Raw genomic sequence first — 24,450 nt, 5'->3', positions numbered from 1 at the left:
GGGTTTCTCTGTATAGCCCTTCCTGTCCTGGAACTCACTCTGTAGACTAGGCTGGCCATGAACTCAGAAATCTGCCTGCTTCTGCTTCCCAAGTGCTGGGATTAAAGGTGTACGCCACCACCACCTGGCCCTACGTTGCTTTTCTTTTTCTTTTTCTTTTTTTTCTTTTTCTTTTTTTCCTATGTTGCTTTTCATTAGTGTAATTATAGTAACAGAGAAGCCAGCCAATAGGGAAGGGATCTAGAACTTTGCCCTCTAGTGTTCAGCCACCCTCCACTGAGCGTGTGGAATGTAGATAGTGTAGAGAAGTGAAGGAAGGAGAGGCTGATGGAGAGTAATGTCAGAGGACTTGTAGGAGGACCATAGGTTCGCCCTGTCCTGCCATGGCTTCTGACTGTGCCAGGAGACACTCCTCTGGTGTGTTAAATAGGATAGTGAAAAGTGAGCAGACAAGCTGGCTGCAGCTCTTTATCGCTTAATTCTTACTTGGTACTTTTTGGTTCTTTATATGAAGGAAGGACCCTGCAGATGATAGTCTCATCAATAAAACTCGGGACTCTATTGCCTAAGTGTTCTTTGGCATATATTTCTCCCTCTCCCTCTCCTGAGACAGGGTTTTATGTAGACTAGGCTGTCTTTGAAGTTCTGATCCTCCTGCCTCTACTTCCTGAATGCAGTGATTACTTGGCTTGCTCCACTGTACTGCATTTGCAGTGCTGAGGGATCTCACACACAGGTCTTTGTATGCTGTAGGCAAGGACTCCACTATCTTTAAGAAATTTAAAATTAGATTTTACATGAAAGAATGGCCTTATTGAAGGAATTAAAGATTATACGCATGTTATATGATTTTGAAAAAAAAAGTTTACCTTCAGATCTTTTATTATTTATTTAAAAGTTTTCCCCTTTATTTTTATTTTTTTTTAACGTGTATGGGTGTTTTGCCTACATCTATGTTTGTGTACCACATGCATGTAAAGCCTGTGGAGTCAGAGAAGGCACCAGAGCCTGTGGAACTCGAGTTACAGAGGGTTGTGAGCTGCCATGGGTGCTGGGAATGGAACCCAGGTCATAGAAGAGCAGCCAGTGCTCTTGACCACTGAGCCATCGCACCAGCACCTCCTCAGAGATTTTGAACAATCCAGATCTGGATTTTTTTTTTATTTGTTTGTTTCATATTTCTGTGTATCCCTGGTTCTCCTGGAAATAACTGTGTAGGCAAGGCTGGCCTCAAACTCGGAGGTCTGCCTGCTTCTGATTCTCTAGTGTTGGGATTAAAGGCATGTGCCACCACTATCTGGCTAGATCTAGATTTTTTTTTTAAAAAAAGAAATAATATTTATTTTTCAATATTACTAATTCATCATATACTTTTTATTATTAAAAAACCAAATATATAGAGAAGTTAAAAGAAAAAATGAATATATATATATATGTGATACTTAGATTTGAGACAGCATTTATTATAAATGCACACAAACACTTTTTTGGCAGGGTCTTATTGTCTTACTGCTAGTCTTGAAAGTTTGACAATTCTTCATCAGCTTCAAGTGCTGGCACTAAAGGTATGTGCCCTGACACCAGGCAGCCAGACACTTTAAATTGTTAATGTCCTTGCTTTACCCTCGAGTAGTATTGCATCTCTCTAGAATGAAGACATCTCTTGTGTAACCACAAGTTATGTGAGTGTCACCTCTTGTCTCAGGAGATATATACAGGCGCCACCTTTGTGGTTGTTTTAAGTTTGGCTTTGGATACTGAAGTGACTCTGATTCTCTTGCTAAGGTATCCTTCTGGTCAGGGACTCTTTGCTGGCCAAAAACTGCCTTTTCTGACCTTTCCAATTGTGGGGACAGTTCTTATCATCTGAGAATTAATATACCTACCAGACCTGTTAAATGATAAGCTCAGAACTGAAGGCAAGGTGCCAGGCAAGCCAGCTTTGACCCATGTCCCTGTTTAAGATTGCCCTGTTTTAGGCCTAGTCTGGGCCTATAATCTAGCTACTTGGGAGGCTGAGTCAAGAGGATCACAAATTGAAGACCTGCCTAAACTACAAGTGAGTTTAGGGAAGCTTGAACAGCTTAGCAAGATCCTGTCTCAGAATTTAAAAGGAGTGGGGATGGGACTATCAGGCAGTGCCAGTGTTTGCCTGTACTGTAAGCCTTGGGTGCAATCCCCTTACTGAAAACATTAGCATTTTCTCTTTACTTCCTACCTTCATTGGCACGCACTTCATATAGATATTCTAGAACCTGCTTATGGTCCTCAAGTCTGCTGTTGATTTATTTCATGAAGATTATTGAGCACAGTTGGTGAAAAACACTAGGGTTGAGTGGGGTTGAGCATATATGTATATATGTACAGCTGGAATGTGTGTACCTATATGGACTCCAGTTTTTTTGTTTTTGTTTTTGTTTAAGTCTTAACCTTTACCTGTCACTGGTTTAGACTTCTAGGGTATTCTTTATTAAGCATGAGGTGGGGAGAAATTGATGATAGCCAATGAAAATAAATAGTTTATAGCTGCCGTGTAAATTACTATATGACAGATATCCACATGCCTGGAATATATGTTTTTTTTTTCCATTTGGATTTTAGGTTCAACAGACTCCCTCAATCCTAGACCACAGACCACGATTTCTCCAGCAGATCTTCATGGAATGTGGTATCCCACAGTTCGAAGGACACTTGTCTGTCTCTCCAAATTATATAGATGCATAGATGTATGTGTGTGAATTCTTTTATCTTTACTGCAACTTGCTTATTCTAGAATTTACTTGGAATATTCTTAAGTTTAATCTACCTTAAGAGCCTGATGCAGTATTTTGATGATATTCTTAGTTATGATTTTTAGATATGGTGGTAATTTGAAAGTTTATCTATTTTAAGGGCTCATAGAAACTGTGGGTAAGTTTTAAATATGTGTTTATATTTGTTATCTTTCTGAGGACCAAGCCTGTAGTTTTTATCAAGTTTTAAAGGAGTCCATTGACTGTGAATAAGTTTAAAATTACTAATTAATTTATCTGCTCTAGTCTTTTTGTGAAAAAGAGAGATGCAGGAATGTGAAACAATGCGGAGATGCCACATTGGCATAATAGTATTAAATGTAGCCACCATAGTCTGTTTTTTTGTTGTTAAGACTGGGTCTTGCTAAGTAGGTGGCTGTAGTTGACCTTGAACCTGCAGATCCCTGTGCCTCCCTGTGCAGGCATTTCAGGTGGGCACCACCATGCCTATTCCCTGTAATTCGGTTTTGCACTTAACTCTCAGCCAGCATCCTTAACAAATAGTGTGAGATTGCCTATGTTCCTAGCCATGCACTAAGATTAGTTACTTTTGAAGTTAGCAGAATTATTTAAAGCACCTTTTTAGATCATGCATCGGTTTTGAGAAACAGTTATTTTAAGCATGCTGACTTAATGATATAATTGTTATTCCCTACAATGGCAGATTTGGCTACATATTTGCTGCCATTGGTTTTGGTTAAAGCAAAATAGTTGTATAAATTTGGTGCTTTCAACTCATTATTTTTTAATTGATTATAATCCTACTGCATGTGAAAAGAAGTCATGTAACACATTGTCCAGACTCCACTAATTTTTAAGAGTATAGCTCAAAAGGAATAGATGTGAACTCCATGCTGCAGATTTTAGGAACAAATGAGGCCTCACACTTGTCTCATGGCATCAGTCACCCATACTCCTCTGACTTATACTGTGGCTCATGGATCTCTTCCAGTATGGATTAGGAGGACGCTTGATATGTTTGCTTCTTCAGGTCCCCAATAGGGAATAAGGCATGAGACCAGGGTTCAGAAACTCCTGATGTGGGGCCAAGATCCTAATGGAAACATGCATGAGTCATGTTCCACAATGCCACAGGCCTCAGGGCATAAAGGTTTTGTCAGCCAAGTTATAGGTGGGCCCTATAACTCCATCTGGTTTGCCTTCTGCCTCAAGCTCACCTAGATTTTGTTGTTTTTTGTTTTTCGTTTTTGTTTTTGTTTTTCGAGACAGGGTTTCTCTGTGTAGCCCTGGCTGTCCTGGAACTTACTCTGTAGACCAGGCTGGCCTTGAACTCAGAAATCCGCCTGTCTCTGCCTCCTAAGTGCTGGGATTAAAGGCTTGTGCCACCACTGCCTGGCAAGCTTACCTGTTCTTTTATCACCTACCCAATATCCAGATTGTCTATTGTTGGCTTTTAAAGCTGAGTCTCACTCTGTAGCAGATATTGCCCTAGAACTACATAGCCCCAGTTGACCTTAAGCTCTCAGTAATCCCAGTCCAGCCTTCTAAGTGCTAGTATTACAGGCATAAACAAACACTGTGCCTAGCTCTGAGGTAAAAATCTTTTATATTTTTGTTTGTGTTTTCTCCTTCCCAGACAGTATCTCTCTCTTATAGTCCAGGCTGGCTCCCTTCTTGATATTGTCACTGAGACTGTCCTGCATTATAGGCAGGTGTCACCAAGCCTGGCTCCACTGAACTGTACTTAAAATTTTAAAGAAATATATTTTATATGTATACATGTTTTACCTGCATGTATATCTGGGCATCATATGTGTGCTACCAGAGGAGGGCAGAGGAAGGCATCACAGATGAACCTGGGGTCAGATGTCTGTGAGCTACTGTGTGGGTGCTGGGATTCAAACCCGGGTCCTCTGGAAGAACAGCCAGCGCTCTTAACCACTTAAGTCATCCCTCCAGCCCTCACTTATACGAATTTAACCAAATGCCTAAGAATGTTCGTATTTTACAGTATTCCATAGTTTACTGTTTTTTATTTTACAATTTTTATTTACTTATTTATTTGGTCAACTTTGTCCTGTTGGTTATATTGTTGCCATTTCCCTCTGTTTAAAAGAAGGTTGCACTGAAGACCATGTCACAAACCTTAAAACATCTTCTTTAATTAGCAGGGATACACTTTTAGAAGATACACTGAGAGTTTGTTTTATAGTTAGTTTTGAGTTTAGAAGCAGCCTACTAGCTGGGTGTGGTGGTGTACAGTGTTTATCTGAGTCCAGTACTAGGGAGGCTGAAGAAGGAGGGCCTGGAGTCTGGGGCCACATGCACTGTTTAGCAAGTTCTAGCACACTAAATGAGATTGTTCTGGACTGGACATTCTGTAAGGTTAACCCTGCCTGCTTAATTGATCCCTGTACCTCCCAGTGACCCGCACAGTGCTGGCCGTGAGTAGGTGCTAACAGGTTTAGTGAAGGACACCCGAGCATTTCCAGACCCGAGTGCACATTACAGAGCTGTGTGGTAGTCCTGAAAGATTGAGTGGGCATAAGATATTTGAGGGAGAACGGTTCAAGTATGGAAGTAAATACTGTTCCTGCTTTCATGGCTTTGCATTTTCCTTTTTCTGTTTTGTCAGTGACTATAGGCTGATGTTTCTCTCTTCCTCCACCAGAGGGCGGTGTTCCAAGGATTATCACAGGAAGCGTTGTCTGCCTGCATACAGTCCTTGCTAGGAGCATCAGAGTCTATCAGCAAAAACAAGGTTTGATGAAGCGTTAGGTGAAAGTTTATTATCTATAAGAGAATTGTGCAACATGCCATTTGTTTCTCTAGTCACAGAAATTTAAAGCCACTCAGCAGTAAGTTGTTTGTTTAGTAGGAGAGAATCTGGAGACCCTTTGAGGGAAGCTGGTGTTTGATTGTAGTGCTTGCAGAAGACTGCACTGAGCGAGTCTACTTTGTGAAGGTACTGGGAATAGAGCTGAGGGTCTAATGCTGTAGGATAAAGAGCCTGAGGAAGTGGTTCTGTTCTTCCCAGAATACCAAGAATGTGTGTTCAAGGAAACAGCGGGTCATCACCCTACAGTATTTTACATAGTCCAATGACCTTCCCTGGAGGAACTCAGCCAGTGAGCTTTGAGTCCTTGTGCTGTGATACGTAAAGTAGCTGCCGTGACTACATGGCTTATGGTTTGGAATCAGCACAGGATCCAGGACTGGAAGCTTCTGGTCTGTGCTTCTCCCTTGGCCTTTCCAGGAGGTGGAGCCTCCTCAGCTCTCCCAGAATGCCTGTGCCGCAGAGACGGAGCCATGGGTTCCAGATGGCCAAATTCATTTCTAACTTCAAAACTTTAGATAGTTGAGGAGAGTCTCCTGATAAAAGTTGTCCCTAGAGAAGCTCTGCCTTTGTGGCTGTTTCTCCTCTTGTGTGTGGCGTTGAGAGGACCTCTACATGGGGATTGAAGGAGCATGGGACAGACAAGTTCTAGACAGGCAGAGCTAAGTTTTAAATAATGTTTGCAAGACTCATCTTTCACATTTTTATGATTGATGAAATTTAGAACTCATACCTAAAGTCCCTGTTGGAGATGGTTAACTAAACTGGAACATGTTTTGTATGATGGAATATTACACAGTTGCTTAATTTAAAAATGTAAAACAGTAAACATCACTTCACTGTATTAAGACAAGTAAAGGATAACAGAAATAAGATATAGACTGTGGCGTTATGTAGCAGAAATGCCACCAAGCAAGTGGGGGACTGGCTGATCTCTGCCCTCTTCCCTACATCCTTACACATTTCTTTATTCTTCATAGGTTTTGTACAGTGAGATGTTTCTCAGCTCATTAGGAGAAAAGACTGACTTAACAGAAGGCTTGGTCATACATGATGGCCTTTGTACTACTATCTTCTTTAAGCTCCCAAGCCTTCTGTACTTACTACCCACTGTCCTTGTAGCTCTGTTTCCTACATGTTAAAAGTGTTAGTCTGTCTGGAAACCTTCAGTTTGGTAAGCATTGTTAGCACATTTGATTTTGTGGCTGAGAATCTAATTTTTGCCTTTCAACTTAGAAGGTTTTTTTTTTTTTAAGGTAAATTATCATTACATACATAAATTAAACACCTAGTGTGTAGTAAATTAACATAATACTTTTTTTTTTTAATTTGGTTTTTTGAGACAGGGTTTCTCTGTATAGCCCTGGCTGTTCTGGAACTCACTCTGTAGACCAGTCTGGCGTCGAACTCAGAATTCCACCTGCCTTTGCCTCCCAAGTGCTGGGATTAAAGGCGTGTACCACCACGCCCTGCATAATACTATTTTTTTAAGTTACTACAACTTTAATAAAGGTGAAGTCTGTGTGACTCAGTTACAACTAGAACAAGTGTTTAGAGTGTACAGCATTTCGTCATTGTCTGCTGCTGTGCTCACAAGGCGAGCCTCCCATACATGTGGTGTTCTCATGGTGATTGTGCTCCTGAGGAGTTGGTGGAGAGAGACAGAGAGAGACTGAGAGCAGTCACTGTTTCTGAGTCCTCTCCCACAGCTTAGGAAGGGTAACTTTATGCTTGCCTAATTTAATATGCAAACTTCATTAGAAATGGTTCAAAATAAAATTCTGCCTCGAGGAACAGCCTTGCTTTATTAATACACAAACTTTTACCATGAGAACTATAATTATTATGCTGGGACTTGGTCAGGTCAGAGCTTTGAGAGCCCCACTTCAGTCACAGGCTCTTGCAGACAGTCCTGAGTTAGCAGAAGGGCTTTACAGGGACAGCCAGCACTCTGTTGGTATCAGGTAATCCAGGATAGGGATGCCAGGCCATTTTATATTTGGAAACTCCTTTTGTACTGTAGCTGAGGTTTTGGATATCAAAACCATGTGGGCCAAATAGGGAAGGATGTCCTCCTAAGAGAAGCTAGAGCTGTGAGCGAGCCAATTCAGACTCGTCCTCTGAGCTTTTTTGTGCTGCTCAGTGTGGCTCTTAGGTTGCAACATTTTCTTGAACCTCTGTGCCAAGTTGAAAGTGGTTTGCTCTCTTGAATTCCTTAAGTAGAGCAAGTGATAATTTTCAAAGTCTTAGCCAGAATTTTCCAGAGAACTTTGACATGGGTAACCTGGAGAGAGTTCATTGTACTGCAGAGAATTGTCTTGTTGAGGCTGTAAATTTGCATAGATTTAATATTGAATGATAGTGTCTTTTATATGTTCCTATTTTGATTTAATCTGTGATAATATCCATTTTTTTGTCTTATAATTTAGACTCAGATTGATGGACAACTTTTCTTAATTAAGCACCTTTTGATTCTTCGAGAACAAATTGCTCCATTTCACACTGAATTCACCATTAAGGAAATTTCCCTGGACCTCAAGAAAACTAGAGGTACTTTGTTGTCCTGGCTGGCACATTTGGGTGTATTTGACCTGTCCAGGTGTGTCAGCACAGGCTGCAGGTTTATTTTATGTTCATCTGCAATTTCTTTTGCATGCTTTGCTTGCTAAATATGTTACTTATTCATACTAAACTAAGCTGTCAATATCCTAATTACTTCTAATTTGTTATATTTTCTTTATCAGAGGAGCTATATCTCAACATTTCCATGTATAATACAGTTTAACTCTCTTGGGCCCTTCCACATACTACCATTATAAGCAGCTATAAGATGAAAATGACGCTAGTAAATACCTATAAGATACATAGCATGTGTCATCAAATTGGGGTTACCCAAGCGCCTGAGAGTCAGGTTTTATTCCTGGCTCTTGTGTAGACTTGAACTGAGGAGTGATTAACTTCAGTAGCCCATCTTCCTCCTGTGCAAAAGGAACACAGTGACATCCTGTTTCTTCTTTGGTTACCAAGATCATTGAGAATGGAAACGAACACAAAGATATGTCACTGTGCTTAAGGTAACATCGGGTTGGAGATGCTTACTGTTAAGTAAGGTGGTGTGACATATGTTGAATTCTGATTCATCTTGGGAAAGATACTTCATTTGTCTTAGTTATTGTTACTGAATTAACAAATTTGGGGTGGTGGTGGTTCTAGACAGGGTTTCTGTGTGTAGCCCTGGCTGTCCTGGAGCTCACTCTGTAGACCAGGCTGGCCTTGAACTCACAGAGGTCTATCTGGCTCTACCTCTTGAGTGTTGGGACTAAGGGGATGTGCCACCAGACTCAGCCAATATTAATAGATTTTTGAAGAGTTCAAAATACTTACAATCCAAGCTCTTGTGGACACACCATAAATACCACATGTTTTTCTTACAGATTTTTGTGAGCTCTATTTTTTTCTCAGTGATTTCCAGAGATTTAAGGTCTTCTACCTTAAGCATTTGTTTGTGTAATGGGTTAACTTCTCTCTTAATCTTTTTTTTTTTTAATGGTTTAGAGCTTTATCATAGAAAACAGAGAGGCGAGCCCCATGGAGAGAGGGGGAGGGGAAGAGAGGGAGCAGGAGACAAGAAAGAGAGCAAGAGCTTAAGAGAGCTTCCCTCTTGATCTTGAGGTAACTGAAGGAATAGTGACTCAAATAATTTTCTGTGTTCTGTGATTCAGAAATGCCAAATAAAGAACCCCAATGGTAGCAGGCTCCTCGTTCCCCTGTCACTGTGCTTATCTGAAAGAGAAGACTTGATTTAACTCAGCTGAGTTCCACGCCAGTCTTCTAATGAGTCACATCAAAGCAGTTGGCCCAGTGTTCCTCCTTGTACTGTCATATGACAGCCACAGCAAATGCCTTTTGATTTTGTAAAGCCTGTGGCTGTTTGTCATATAATTTGTCATTTTCTTTTTTAAATAGGATCCAGGGCTATTTTCTGGGCTTTGCTTTTGTTTTTAAAAAGCGTGCTTGCGCATGGAGCTTCTGTGCCCAGCTCCCTGGGTGATGCCCTTTTGGTGTGAGGTGTGAGAATGGTGCTAAGCCACGTGGAGGTTGTGGCTGCTGATGGCCCTTCTTGGGTGATAGGATACAGCGTGGTTGTAACACTTGTTTCTTTCTAATCTGGATGTTGCTACCACTTGGTTCTGCTCTAAGTCTGCTGTGATGTAAGAAAATGAAATAGACTAAGATTTTGGCAAGAGTTCTTTCCTACCATAGTATGACATGCTCTTGCCATGTGGTGACTTGGTTCTGTTCACTTTGAACAATTTCTCCTGAGTACAGAGTCTGATAGAGGTTCCTCTTCATTATGACCCAGAACAAGGCAGTACTTATGACTGTGGGAAGTGCTTCAGGGCAGGGCTGGGAGCACTGCTTGCTTTGCTTTTTCCAGCCTGGCAAAGCCAAGCCGTAGCCTGTTAAAAACTGTGCCTTGATAATACTTTCTGTCTTCACTTTAAGTCTCTAACCCCTCACGACTAATGGTATATCTTATTGCATTTGAACATCAATGAGACCTTTATACTTTCCAAGATTCTAGTTAGTCTGGAGGTTAAGGGGTAAATATGTCCTCTTGGTGTTTTCTTCTTGGCTGACACATTTGTTTATTCCGTCATTCAAGTGAATAAATTTCTGTGCCAGCCAAGATCATAAAGAAGCTGGGTAAGTATGTGCATTTAAAAGAAATCTACTTAGCATGTAAAGGCAAAACAGTGAAAATTTGTGTATTATACATTTTTAAAAAAAATAAGTAGATAATTAATAGTGATTCTGTAACTGTGACTCTGCAGATGGTGGTGTGGCATGTTGTTACTGGTGCTTACCTCATTTGGCCTTCCTGGAGGGGCGAGGTGTGATGGATGCTTCCTGGGTTGCAGCAGCAGAGAACTAGTGTTGCACAGGGCTTCTCTGTTGAACCTGTACTTGTTCACTGGATGAGTCATTTTTTTCACAGATGCAGCATTTAAAATCCTGAACCCTATGACTGTTCCGAGATTCTTTAGGCTGAATAGCAACAATGCCTTGATAGAGTTCTTGTTGGAGGTGAGAAGGACTGTTTCCTTGGTGGTGGGAGCTCAGTGGTATTCTTTACATGTCTGGTAATTTCTAGGCACATGCAAACAGAAGGAAATTGTCATATCTTTTTCAGGGGACTCCTGAAATCAGGGAACATTATCTCGACTCTAAGAAGGACGTGGACCGGCACCTGAAGTCAGCCTGTGAGCAGTTCATTCAGCAGCAGACCAGGCTGTTTGCAGAGCAGCTGGAGGAGTTCATGACAAAGGTACAATCCTCTAGACCCCTTTTTTCTGTCCTAGCTTTTTTCCGAGTTGTGAAGAACAGTGGAAGGGGAGTGAGTCCAGCTCTTACTGTGTCCTAGGAAAGTTTCCATATCACAAAAGCCGGTGTGCCGCTCTGTGTGTAGCTCAACAGTGTGTCATTTTGAAGAACTGACACTGCACAGCTGGTCTCAGCTGCGCTGTGCTTGGTGGATTCTGTTCCCTATATAATAAGTCTTCCCTGTGGTGGTTGGACTCTGTTTGCTGAACCAGCTCCTGTTTGGGATCTTTGTGGCAACAGTCACAGTTTCTTTTTAGTTCTAGTTTTTTGAGACAGGGTCTCCAATATCAGGTTGGCATTGAACTTCTGGAGTAGCCAAGGATGACCTTGAACTTTTGCCCCTCCTGCCATTATCTCCAAGCAACATATATACTGTGGTAAATGTTGATATACATGTATTTATGAAATCATTTGGTTCAGATTATTTTCTTTAAGGCTTTAAGAACTGCAATATACTTTCTTGTTCTAGAATACCATGGTATACATGTTGCATGAAATTATTAAATAGGACTTTGACTTGTAGTAGGTGTAAAAGAAGTACATGACTTGGAGTTGGGTGAGCCAGGTCTGCCCCTGTCTGCGTATTCCGACTGAAATCAGCAGCAGTCAGTGCCTTCTGGCCTCCTTTTCAAACATCTTTGTTGAGAGTTACAGCATTCATCTGCCCTAGCAGAGACTGCTGTAAGGACTACATAAGACAATGTGAGGATTTTGTGACTACAAAGCTCCTTAGAATAACTGTAGTAAAAGGAGACAAAATTGAACTAAAGATTTTCTTTAACAAAGTGTAAATCAGGGCATTTTGAAGGAAGCATATTTTAGGTTATGGCTGAGCTATAGGATTCCCTTCTGGTGGAACCTGCCTGTGCTAAAAAAACTTATGTGTAAAACTTTTCATTTTTTTGTTTGATAAAATTTTGCAAGTTTATTTTATTATTCCCTCTGAAGTGTTAGTGTTCTTAGTAACTATAAATTAATTTTTTTTGATGTAGCACGTGTGGTAGAATTTGACCTTGTAAATTTAATTCTTGCACTCAAGGAATTGTAACCTGGGAGGGAATATAAATAGAAACGACGTCAAAGTTCAAGTTCTTAGAGTAGGGAGGCAAGGAGGATGTGGGCCTGCACTGGTCTCCAGACTCTGAAAGAGAGGGGCTAGTCGAAGAGAGCTCATTCCTTTCTGTCTCTGCTTTCTTTGTTAGGAGAATCCTAACAAAGATTCTACAAATCCTCTGTAGATTTAGGAGAACTATTGAAGAAATGATCTTTGATTTGACTTAAAGAGAAGTAAATTATGCAGATGGCAGACAGGGTGAATGTAGAAGTCTTTGTGGTTTTTAACAAACAGCATGGTGGCACATGTTGAGGGGAATGCTGTGGCTGACTGAGAATGATCCTGGAAGCCCATCTAGTTTAATGCTTAGTCACCAGTAGTGATACTGAAAGATTAGAAGGGTTAGGAAGTGATCTCGTTGGGTAGTGTGGCCAGTGTGTCACTGGGGGTGGGCTTTGAAGTTTTAAAAGCCCATACCACGTCCAGTGTCTCATTCTTTACCTATTGCCTGTGGATCAGGATGTAGCTCTTAGCTACTCCTCCAGCACCATGTCTGCCTGCTACCATATTTCCCACCATAATGGTTATGGACTAGCCATCTGAAATTGTAAGCCAGCCCCTGGTTAAATGCTTTCTTTTATAAGAGTTGCTTTGGTCATGGTGTCTCTTCACAGCAATAGAACAGTGACCAATACTGAGGAAGACTGTGAAATCAGTGTCACCCTGGGCTGCAGAGCATGATGCTGTTGTTTTTCTGTTCTTTCTTTCTTTTTTTTATTTCAAGAGCACAAATCATATTACTAGGGAGTTAGTGAGATCCTAGAACAATCTGTGGAGTAGCAGGTAGTGATTATTATTAAAATAAAACTCTTAGGGCTAGAAAAAGGCTAAAAATGTAGCTACTAGAAAAAAGTTAGTAAACATTGTGTTCTCATTTTTTTCCCCAATTCTCTTTGTGTAGCTTTAGGTATCCTAAAACTCTCTTCTGTAGACTGGGCTAGCCTCAAACTCATAGAGATCTGCCTGCCTTTGCCTTCCAAGTGCTGGGATTTAAAGTGTGCAACTCCACTGCCCAGTTTGTAACCCACCCACCCACTCTTTTTTTTTTTTTTGATAGGGGTTTCTGTGTGTAGCCCTGGCTGTTCTGGAACTTGCTCTGTAAATCAGGCTGACCTTGAACTCACAGAAATTGACCTACTTCTCTCTGAGTGCTAGGATTAAGAGTGTGTGCCACCACATTCAGCCATATATAATTTATTTTAAAAAGTTGCTTTTGAAGATGAAGACATGGAAGAAGTTGAGTGTGAGGAGGTAGAGATGAGGTGTGCAGTGGTTAGCATGAGCAGAGGTCTAGACTGGCTCTGGAGTAGAGGTAGAACAGGTGGAGTTAGAGATGAGGTGAGAGACTGCAGTGACCATTCTCATGTGGCTCTGTCTGGCTGTTGTCTAAATATATCCCTCTGGGGGGAAGCTGGAGTTGATGCTTCAGTGTCTGTAACAGCTTGGATATTTGCCCCATGTCTGTTCATTAAACAGTAGTTCATGCTTACTCCCGGAACAGCCAGGCTGACATGTTTGTATTTATTTCCTGTGCTGCTGCAACAGGAGGAAGAATACAAAATGGCTCCCGAGTCTGTGTCCCTAGCACAGTTCAGCCTGGCATGCTTTGTTTGTTTGTTGAGATAGGGTCTGACTCTGCAGCACAGGCTTGCCTCAAGCTCTTGTGCTTTTCTCCTTAGCTCCCCAGATGCTGACCCTGCAGCAGTCTACCATAGCCAACTGGATTTCTGTGTGTATGTGTGTGTGTGTGTGTGTGTGTGTTTGCATGTCTGCATGCCAGTATGCCCATGTCTGTGTGAACATGCCTATTGTGTGCATTCCTGTGGAGTCCAAAAGAGGAAGCTGGAGTTAATATGTCCGCCTAGCTGTTTAGATTAAGAATTTCAGTCTCATGGTCTCTTCTCTAGCCTGGCCACTGTTTGTCTTGATGGCATTTTCTGTGTCTGTAATGTAGTTTAAAAAGAAGGGAAATCTTTAGAGTATGTGGGAGCCTCTGTGCAGTTGTGTAGGACACTTTTCTAATGACAATAGCTCAGTATTAACTCAGTCTTTTTGAGAGTAACCTTTTTAAAATTTTTGTTTTTGGTGAAATTTCTTCAGAGATTCCTGTCCTGAAAGGTCTCAGGAAGAATGCCTAATAAGGTTGTGTCTAGTTTTTTTTTTTTTTTTTTTCCATTCATTTTTCTCCTCAGAATAACACATATCTTTAACTCACAAAAAAGTTTTGTTAAAAAAAATGTCTAGCCGTAAAAGCTTGTGAGAGTAGGTGAAGCTTTGCTAGAACTGTGCCTGGCTCCCATTGTGCCTTAGTAATAGGTTTAAACAGTTCTGTGTATCTGTGAGCAGTCCATGTTTATTGGCCGTTGGTGAAGTGGAACCTCTGCTTTTGTCTCCTCTACTAGGTATCAGCATTAAAAACCATGGCCAGCCAGGGGGGCCCCAAGTACACCCTCTCACAACAACCGTGGGCGCAGCCAGGTATTGGGTTTTACTTTTTCTCTTTAAGGATGTTATTAGGCTGTCTGTGTAGCCCTTCCTGGGACATCTGGCACTTGGGTTCTTGCTTGCTTTGGGTTATCAGGTCTGGGTTAAAGCAAGATTCAGCTTGGGGCTGATAGGTCTTACTTGGCCAGCACTGCTTCCCTCTGACAAGCATTCATTCTAAAGAGGGGGAACTTTTGGAAGTTTACTCAGTTAAAAATCAAGCATGACTTACATTTCAGTGCTTTGCGCCTACAGACTTCTGTGCACCTGCTCTTCTTTGGCTTCGGGCTGTCATAGGAATATGGCTGCACAGCATGGAATGACGGAAGGCACGCACTTATTTTCAGCACACAAAGCAATGTTGGCCCACTCTTTTCTTCCATTTTTTTTCTCCAAGTTACATCCTCTGTTGACAGTTTAGCATGTTTGAAAAAAACCATTCGTGTCAGAATGAAGGAGTCGGACTGCCCGACTCGCACATCTCCTTGAAATGTTCCAGTCACTCCTCCACACATTTACATTTTCTATGCTAAAGGCTTTTTGTTTCTTTTTGGCATGTGGGGTTTCTTCATTGTTAGGTTTTAGACATTTAGAATTACACCCCTTTGGGTTATTTTTGATACAGATTTTTAATGGCATTTTCTTTTCTTTCTTTTTTTATGGGAATATTTTATTTTATTTATTTACATTTCAAATGTTATCCCCTTCCAAGTTTCCACTCAACAAACCCCTTATCTGATCCCCCAACCCCTGCTTCTATGAGGGTGCTCCCCCACTCACCCACCCACCCACCCACTCCTTTCTCCCTGCCCTAGCATTCCCTTACTCTGGGGCATCGAGCCTCCACAGAACCAAGGGCCTCCTTTCTCACTGATACCAGATAAGGCCAACCTCTGCTACATATGTGACTGGAGCCATGGGCCCCATGTGTACTCTTTGGTTGGTGGTTTAGTCCCTGGGAGCTTTGGGAGGGTCTGGTTGATTGATATTGTTGTTCTTCCTATGCGGTTGCAAACCACTTCAGCTCCTTCAGTCCTTCCCCTAACTCCTCCATTGGGGTCCTTGTACTCAGACTGATGGTGGGCTCTGAACATCTGTATTGGTTAGGCTTTGGCAGAGCCTCTCAGGAGACAACTATACTCAGGCTCCTGTCAGCATGCGTTTCTTGGCATCAGCGATAGTGTCTGCAGATGGATCCCTAGGTGGGGCACTCTCTGGGTGGCTTTTCCTTCAGTCTCTGCTCTACTCTTTGTCCCTGTATTTCCTTTAGACAGGAGCAATTCTGGGTTAAAATTTTTGAGATCGGTTGGTGGCCCCATCCGTCCACCCAGGGCTGTGCCGACCCACTGGATATGGTTTCTACAGGTTCTCTCTCCCCTTTGTTGGGTATTTCAGCTAATGTCATCTCTTTTGGGTCCTGGCATTTTCAGCTACCATTAACCAGAATAAAATTTGTTACATTGTTACTCTGTGCCCCATCACACACCAGGCAGTGATGAAGGAGCACAGTCTTTGTTGTGGAGAAGCTGCGTCTGAGTGGGAGACCCACTTCTTGCTCTCAGTGAGACATCCAGGTAGCTAACCTGGAGTCAGCTTTTCCATGGTGAAAGAAAGCCATTTTCTGTCAAGTCCATATTTTCTTCGAGAGATGGACTAGTTTGCAGGTAGGAAAATAGGAAGTACATTTCATTTTACAATTTTTCACAGGTCAAATTTTAATACCATATAAAATTTTTGATTGAAGCTGTTCTGTCTCCAGAATTTTCAGTCACAAATGCCTTAATTTAATTTTCTCCTGGGAAAATGTACAAATGCATCAGTTGTTTTTGGAAGGAGACAGTTTATTCAGAGGCTCCTCGTGTGTACATTGAGGGTGTGCTACCCCTGTTTGGTGCCTGTGGTGGAGAGGAATCTTCTACTCACTCCATGATTTTAAACATTTCTCTTGTATTTGAGATTGACATCTGTGGCATCTTTTAAAAACAAAGCACACTTGATAGAATGACATATTGTCCAGTGTGTCATTCTAACAACAGGTCACCATGACTGTGGGTCTTCACGTCAGGACTCTTTGCAGTCCCTAGCCAGCATGGCTCTTGGGGACATTCTCTTGATCTTGAGTTAATTTGAGCCTGTGGCTTAAGGTTTTAGTCTTTTACAGTGCTTATTTAGAAGTAGGAGCTGGTTTGCATTCTGAATGTTTATGTAAATGGAGCTCTGAGGCATAATACATCTTTCTTAAAATAGAAAATACTGGCAAACAGGCATGGCATGTTAATGCAGCTAAGCCTATTTGATGCATAGCTAACTGTTATTCTTTCCTTTCTGGAAAGATCCTTCTCTTAAGGTAGGGCCTGTGATGTTTTGCAAAGTTGTATCCTAACAATTCTGTGTTGGGGGTATCCTGGGCTTTAATTTTACTTACATTGCCATTAGTAACACAGTAAATAAAAGGACAGATTGGAGTGGGACACTCTGTTTTGTCATTTGACTTTTTCAATCTAAGTGGGACCCTTCACTATCTTGTAAACCTATCTTCTTCTCCTTTGGCCACCTTGGAAGTATGGAGTTGGTTTTTCATTGTCTGTAATGAGTAAAGCCCTTACTTGACTGTCAGAGATTTATGGACCTCTTATGGTAGATCAAGAACAGCAGTCTAGGGGGTTGGTGAGACGGCTCAGTGGGGAAGAGCACCGACTGCTTTTTGGAAGGTCATGAGTTCAAATCCCAGCAACCACATGGTGGCTCACAACCACCCGTAATGAGATCTGACGCCCTCTTCAGGTGCGTCTACAGTGTACTTACATATAATAAATAAATTAAAAAAAAAACAAAAACAAAATCTAAAAAAAAAAAAAAAAAAAAAAAAAAAAAAAAAAAAAAAAAAAAAAAAAAAAGAACAGCAGTCTAGAAATAGTTGGGCCCTCTGCCCTCAGCTCAGGTTCTGGAGAGATTATGTCAGGATAATCATGCTCCAGCAGAATGAGCTACAAATTAAGATGCCATTTTGTTAGCTTAAGGTTGGAAATACATCTTTTTAGGAGTTGATTCACTACTCATTAGGCTGAGCACCCACTTGGTGGTTACTGAGAGCCTCCAAATCCAAGTCAGTGATCCCTAAAGTATTTAGTGATGATGAACTAGAACCCAGAGAGGAAGTAAGTGCCTGGAAGGAGCCTTCATTTATTTAATGAAAAATAAGCCATTCCTGAGAGCATAGGTACTTTCCCACCGTGTTTTCCCCCAGTCTTCTGTCACCTAAACTTTTTTTTACATGATGTAGATTGACCCATGGAAAGTTATAAAAAATTACTGTTCTGTACCTGCAAACTAGTGTTCTCAAATTAGCCATGATTGTAGTGTCCGTCCCCAGATTGTTTTTCTGTATGCACTGGCACACATGGACTTGGTTATTCAGGTGAGACTGTGCCGTACTGGCACACATGGACTTGGTTATTCAGGTGAGACTGTGCCGTCCCCACTGTCATCACTTCCCGTGTGATATGCAGCCTTTGACCCCAGTGTGCCCAGCTGCTCATCTTCTTCACCACACCATGAGTCTCTCACCTAGTTTATTAATGAATATACTTACTGTTTCACTTTGGTTTCCCATAAACTTTTTAGTAAATGATTTATACACACGTGTCTTCTTTGTATTTTATGAATGTTTAAATGACAGAGTCTTCAGCAGTTGAGTGAAAGGGTTTATTTACAGTCTTTCAGGATATTGTCTAACAAGGCCCTCAAGTTGAAACAGTTTATACTCCTGTGAACACCAGATGAAGATACACTGTCCTTTAGTCTCTGTGCTTTCCCATTTTATTTGTTTTTCAGACAAACCGCCCAGGCTGGTTTCAAACCCAGCCTCTGGATTTCTGGGATTGCTAGTGTCCACCGTCATGCCTGGCTTGTTGTCTTTTGTTTTATTTTTTTCCTTTGAATATGTTTTATTTGAACCAAAGAATGTAGAAGGCTGTTTACCTATTTCTCTACACCTTCTCAAACATGGAGCTCTGAGTCCTTTTGCCAGTATTCCACTGATTTATTTGTATTGACTTTTGAGTGAGGCTGCACATTCTAGAAGTTATGAATTTTTTCCTTTGTGACCAGCTAGGTAGTTCTCTCTTGACTAGTTCATTCAGATGACTGATACACTTACTTGCATGTAGCCCTTTCAGGTGCTACCCATGGGTTGTATAGATACTTTACCTATAAACAACTGAAATTTAGTCTCTGTCTGGTGAGGATGATAAGAATGTAATAATTGGATACATAGTTCTACTTTGACAGAGATAGATACAAATCTTTTTGCTGATCCAAGCAAATCAGAGACATGTGCCTGGGAGTTAGTTTTTACACATTGGAGGCTTGGTTCTTATTCATTAACTCCTACTGTTTTTCTAAAAATAGCAAGAATTTTTTAAACCTTTTTTTTTTTACTTCCATATTCCAAAGTCACAAATTTCAGCGTCTATGAACATCCTGATTCATGCTAGGGAAGTTTGGGCTACATTAGCTCTGTGGCTTAGAGTTTTTATGTAGCATATACTTACTGAATGTTTGGGGGGTTTATGATCAAACTTTATAAATAGCAAGATGTAGGGAAGAGATTCTTTTCTTTATCCCTATTTTTCAGTATTCTCCTCTGAATTAAAATGGTAATTTTTCTCCCTGTTTTTTTTTTGCAGCAAAGGTCAATGACCTCGTGGCCACTGTTTACAAGACAATAAAAACGAAGCTGCCGCTGACATTGAGAAGCATGTCTTTGTATTTATCCAATAAGGACACAGAGTTCATCTTGTTTAAGCCTGTTAGGGTGAGTGGGTGGGAGTTTGCTGCCTGGTGACCTAAAGTGTGCAGAGTGTTAGTGATGCTGACATTCTCTGATCCCAGAGGCTTCACAGCCTGCTCTGATTATATCATGCCTTTTGTCTTAAAATTTTTGGTCATTTTGAAAGTAGAAATTAATAAATAAGCAAAAAAATAGATCAGCACATTGCACTGTGGCTCAACACTTGGGAGAGCAGCATTTCAGAATTTATGCCCCGTTTTACTAGTGAGTAGAGGAAATAAATGGCTCGCAACAGCCACCGAGGGATTACGTGTCAGAGCAGATTTAAGACTCGGTAACTTCCAGTTCGAGTTGAGTTCACGGCTTTACCAAAGGCATGGTTGATTTTTTTTTTAAGTGCATTTTATGTGTCTTGAAACTTTATTATTTTTTGTGTAAGAAATTGCTGAAGACTTATTATTCTCGGGGGTGGGGGTTAAGATATATGAGAGTTTAATGTTTCCAGGAATTATCCAATAAGTCTTCATCAGGTTGTGCTAGCATGTAAAATATTAAAGTACAAATTATACGTCTTTGGTAATCTCATAAAAATATATTTCCTCTACTCATTTTGGTAAGAACCATGAAGATTTAACACTCTTAGTGTTTCTTGTTTATAGCGTGTGCATACATCCCTGGGTTGTCTGATATGATCTCTCCTCCTTTCTAAGAATAACATCCAGCAAGTCTTCCAGAAGTTCCATGCTCTGCTAAAGGAAGAGTTCAGTCCTGAAGATGTGCAGATCATTGCTTGTCCGTCTATGGAACAGGTATCCACAGACTGAAGGCCTGGCAGCCTTAGGGCCTTGTTGATTTTACTTGAGCAGATAGTATGTTTAAACAAACATGTTTCTAGTTTTAACACATTGTTTTCTTTTCTCTTCTTTTCTTTTCTTTTCTTTTCTTTTTTTTTGGATTTTCTAGACAGGGTTTCTCTGGGTAGCCTTGGCTGTCCTGGAACTCACTCTGTAGACCAGGCTGGCCTCGAACTCAGAAATCTGCCTGCTTCTGCCTCCCAAGTGCTGGGATTAAAGGCGTGCGCCACCACCGCCCGGCTTATATTGTTTTATTTTAATGAGTAAGAATTCAAACTTTGAGTTGTTGCCTCTAACTGTAGGGTGCTTTTAGTGGTTCAGTTGCTTGTTTACTTCACCCTGGTAATGGCTGACCTGTCTGTGAAAGTCTTGCACACATCATTGTGTGGTGTCACATGTCTTTCCTAACTGGTGCCTGTCACTCAGGATGCCTCCAGGGCTTGCCCATGTTGCAGCATATGTTTTTTAACGTTTTTTTTCCTTAGATTTAATTTTTAAAAACTTTACATTATTTGTATATGTCTGGGTTTCTGTGTGGGTGTGTATGTAGGTGTCTATAAGTCAGCTGTTCAAACACAGGCCAACACATAGAGCCTGAAGTGGGAGTTATTTTAGGAATTCAAGTCAATGCTGGACTTATGTGTTTATCCTTTCTAAATTTCAAAACCTAAACTAGAGAGCCAGTTTATGTTGACATTCATTTCATTGTTTAATTCAGGAGGTTTTTATTAGGAATGGCCTGGTAGTTTGGAGAATAACTTATTTTTTGCCTTTAGGCCTAGAGCATCTTGGGAGGGGGTCAGGTTGTTGAGCCTTAGTGAAATGTGAGTGCAGATGGGAGGAGCAGACACGAGACTACATGTGCAGATAATTTTAGGGATATTACTGTAATGGGAGAGAGCTGTAGGGAGAATTGTGCTCTTCTTTAGTGGGACACAATTCATAGACCCAGTTCTGCCAAAATGTAGAGTTCAGTAGTTTGTAGTGTATTTACAGAATGGTGCAGCCATCCCCAGCATCTGATTCTGTAACATTTTCTTTACTCCTTAAAAGAACCCCTCACAGTTAACAGAGTCTCCAGCTCACCTCCCTCCCTCAGTCTCCCCTTAGTCTTTATGGATTTGCATATTCTGGGCATCTCATTGTGTGGTGTCACATGTTGTCTTTCCTAACTGGTGCCTGTCACTCAGGATGCCTTCAGGACTGGCCCATGTTGCAGCATGTGTTTTTTAACGTTTTTTTTCTTAGATTTAATTTTTAAAAATTTTACATTATTTATATATGACTGGGTCTCTGTGTGGGTATGTGTAGGTGACTATGGAGGCCAGAAAAAGGTGATCAGATCTGCTGGAGCTGGAGTGGTGTTGTAAGCTGCAGGATGTGGGTGCTGGGAACTGAACTTGGGTTGTCTATAAGTATGCTTAGCCACTGAGCCATCTCTCTAATCTGTCTATTCTTCCCTCCCTCTTTCCCTCCCTCCCTTTTGCCCTCCCTCCCTCCTCTCTTTTCCTCCCTTCCTTTCTTATAGCTGTGTATGTGTGAATAGTTATAGTCATACTGGAAAAAGATTTTAGAATGCTTCTTCTTCTAGTGTTCTACAGTTTTGAGACAGGGTTTCTCTGTGTAGCCGTGGCTGTCCAGGAACTCACTCTGTAGACCAGGCTGACCTTGAACTCAGAATCTTCCTGCTTCTGCTTTCCAAGTGCTGGGATTAAAGGCATGTGCCACCACTGCCAAGCTAAATTTTTTAAACTTTTAAAAATTGTTTAAAATTGTGTGTGTGTGTGTGTGTGTGTGTGTGTGTGTGCGCGCGCGCGCATGTGTGTACGTGTGTGTACACATTTGTACATGAGTGCCTATAGAGGCCATAGGTGTTAGATCTCTTGAAGCTGGAGTTATAGTTGTTGTGAACCACCTAATGTGGGTGCTAGGAATAGAACTCAGGTCTTCTAGAAGAGCAATCTATGTTATTAGCCATTGAGTCTTCTCTCTAGCCTCTAAATGTTTTAAAAAATAATTCATTTGAGGTGACCATTTTCTGTGTGAGTATACCACCAAACATAGTTAGACTTCAGTAGTTAGAAAATTTCCCCCTTTGTTTGCTTATTTTTATAATATTTTTATTACATTTATTTATTTATTTTTAAAGATTTACTTATTTAATATATGTAAGTACACTGTAGCTGTCTTCAGACACACCAGAAGAGGGCGTCAGATCTCATTACAGATGGTTGAGAGCCACCATGTGGTTGCTGGGATCCGAACTTATGACCTTCGGAAGAGCAGTCGGTGCTCTTAACTGCTGAGCCATCTCTTCAGCCCTTATTACATTTATTTAGTGTGTGTTGTATGTGTGTCACAGCATGTATATGGAGGTCAGAGAACAACTTAGGCAAGTTTATCTTTTATTGTGTGGTCTCTGGGATCAAACCTCTGTTATCAGGTTTGAGGACAGGTACCTTTTAGCCTGCTGAGCCTTAATTCTGCCTTTGAATTATATAAAATACCTTGTGGTTTCCAGGTCAGGTTATAGAACATGGTACATGTAGAGTTCCTATTCTGTTTCCCAGAGCTGTCTAGGGCATGTTACGTAGAGACTGTGTCTCAGAAGCAGTCTGAGTAGTATTGCTCATAGTCGTAGATGTCAAGGAAGCTCAGCTGTGTTAAGGGAAGTCTGAGTGGGTGGCACAGATGTGGGGTACTGCGCTGATGGGGCTCCTGGAGGTGCTCAGCCCAGTACTACTTCCTGTTTCTGAGTGAAAGTAGTAGTCATGTTGGGGGAGGGTGTGAGAGCTTTGAGGATGAGGGCTCAGTTAACTGTAGTGGTTAAGAATCTGAATCAGAGCTCTCTACTTGTGTGTGTTCTGTAGTCATTGTTGAGTGCATGGAAATAGGTGTGGGGAAGCTGGATCACCAGAGTCAGTGTGGTCAGCCATCGGCACATTGACAAAGGAAAGCGTGCTTGCCGTAGTTTGTGGGTTCCAGCCCATGGTTGGTTGGCTTCATTGCTTTTGGACATTTGGTGCAGCTGTGGTGGAAGCATGCGGTGTAGTTGAGCTGCTCTTGCTGTGGCCAGTAATGGAAAAGGAAGAGGAAGGGGCAGGTTTCCCTCTGGGCCCCACACTTTGTAAGTCCCACCACTTCAGAACAGAGGGCCTGGGACCAAGCTTTGAACACATGGGCCTTTGGGGAACATTTCAGATAAGATGTAGGAATGGTGGAAGAAACCCCTTTGCATTCTCTACCCCATTCCTGACTTCTCTTGGTTTTAACTTCTCACTTTAGCTTCCCTGAGTCCTTTCTGAGAGGAAGCGATGCTTGCTTGGTGCTCCTGAGTGCGGAGGGAAGCCTCCTGGGCTACCCTTGCTGTAGTTTGCAGAGGCGAGCTAAAGACTGGCTACGGGGTGGTTCTTCTCCACAGCTGCTTTAGGGTTTGTGTTCCCAGCAGGAGTGGCAGTGGATTTGTCTCCTCTCTCCTGGAAGCACAGTCAGAGAAGAGGAGGTGACTAAGGCCAGAGCAGCTGTTGTGTGTGGAAGGGGAGTTGCTGCTCACCACAGGCCTCCGTTACCCATTGGCACATTGCCTCCATGACAAGTATGATTCACACTCCAAAAAAAAGAAAGTTAGTTCATAAGCCAAAACCTGCCTAGCTGGGCATTTACAAAGTCCGTGAGGCCTGGTGAAGCTCATTTTGTAGAGTGCTTTCTTCAAATGCAGAAGGCCTTGGGTTCAATCTCTTGTTCTCCGTAAACTGCAACCTGCCTAGTGCATGCCTGTAACTTGAGCACCTGGGAGAGGGAAGATCAGAAAGTAAATGTTGCCTTCAGCTATATGATGAGTTTACGCCTAACCTAAACTACATGTCTCCATCTTAAAAAAAAAAAGACAAACAAAATAAAATGCCATTTACATTCCAGTACTAAGGAAGCTGAGATGGGGATGCTGAGATTAGGGCTAGCCTGGGCTATACCTTAAATAAACAAACAAAACAAAATGATCATTTAAAGAATTCCGCTTACAATGGTGCTTTCCAAAATACTGGGTAGAAAAGGATGACCTGGATAGTATGGTACATTTGTTTATGTATTATTTGATTATTGCTTTGTCATCACCATCATTGTACTCTGAATGACTTGAGGCTTGGATTTGGCAGTGGAGTGCAGCTCCCTGCAGGACCTCCAGTGGCTGTAAACATGTCGGCCTTTTTTTCCCCTCATGGTTTTGAGACTGG

At 41.5% G+C, this 24,450-nt stretch overlaps 1 protein-coding gene across 2 annotated transcripts in view; it reads left to right on the top strand.

Annotated features, from left to right (window-relative positions):
* Positions 1-24,450, top strand: part of Cog3 (component of oligomeric golgi complex 3) — a 53,481-nt gene that overhangs the window by 27,302 nt on the left and 1,729 nt on the right. For both annotated transcript variants that reach the window (XM_031362779.1, XM_031362780.1), the window contains exons 15-22: positions 2,602-2,726; positions 5,425-5,514; positions 8,019-8,139; positions 10,589-10,677; positions 10,784-10,918; positions 14,491-14,566; positions 19,261-19,388; positions 20,075-20,173. In XM_031362779.1, coding sequence (XP_031218639.1) covers positions 2,602-2,726; positions 5,425-5,514; positions 8,019-8,139; positions 10,589-10,677; positions 10,784-10,918; positions 14,491-14,566; positions 19,261-19,388; positions 20,075-20,173 — 863 coding nt within the window. The remainder of the gene's footprint in view (positions 1-2,601; positions 2,727-5,424; positions 5,515-8,018; positions 8,140-10,588; positions 10,678-10,783; positions 10,919-14,490; positions 14,567-19,260; positions 19,389-20,074; positions 20,174-24,450) is intronic.

Source organism: Mastomys coucha, unplaced genomic scaffold (assembly GCF_008632895.1).
Source record: "Mastomys coucha isolate ucsf_1 unplaced genomic scaffold, UCSF_Mcou_1 pScaffold9, whole genome shotgun sequence".
Classification (NCBI taxonomy): Eukaryota; Metazoa; Chordata; class Mammalia; order Rodentia; family Muridae; genus Mastomys; species Mastomys coucha.
Note: the sequence above shows the minus strand (reverse complement) of the source record. Positions and strands in the feature narration are given on the sequence as shown.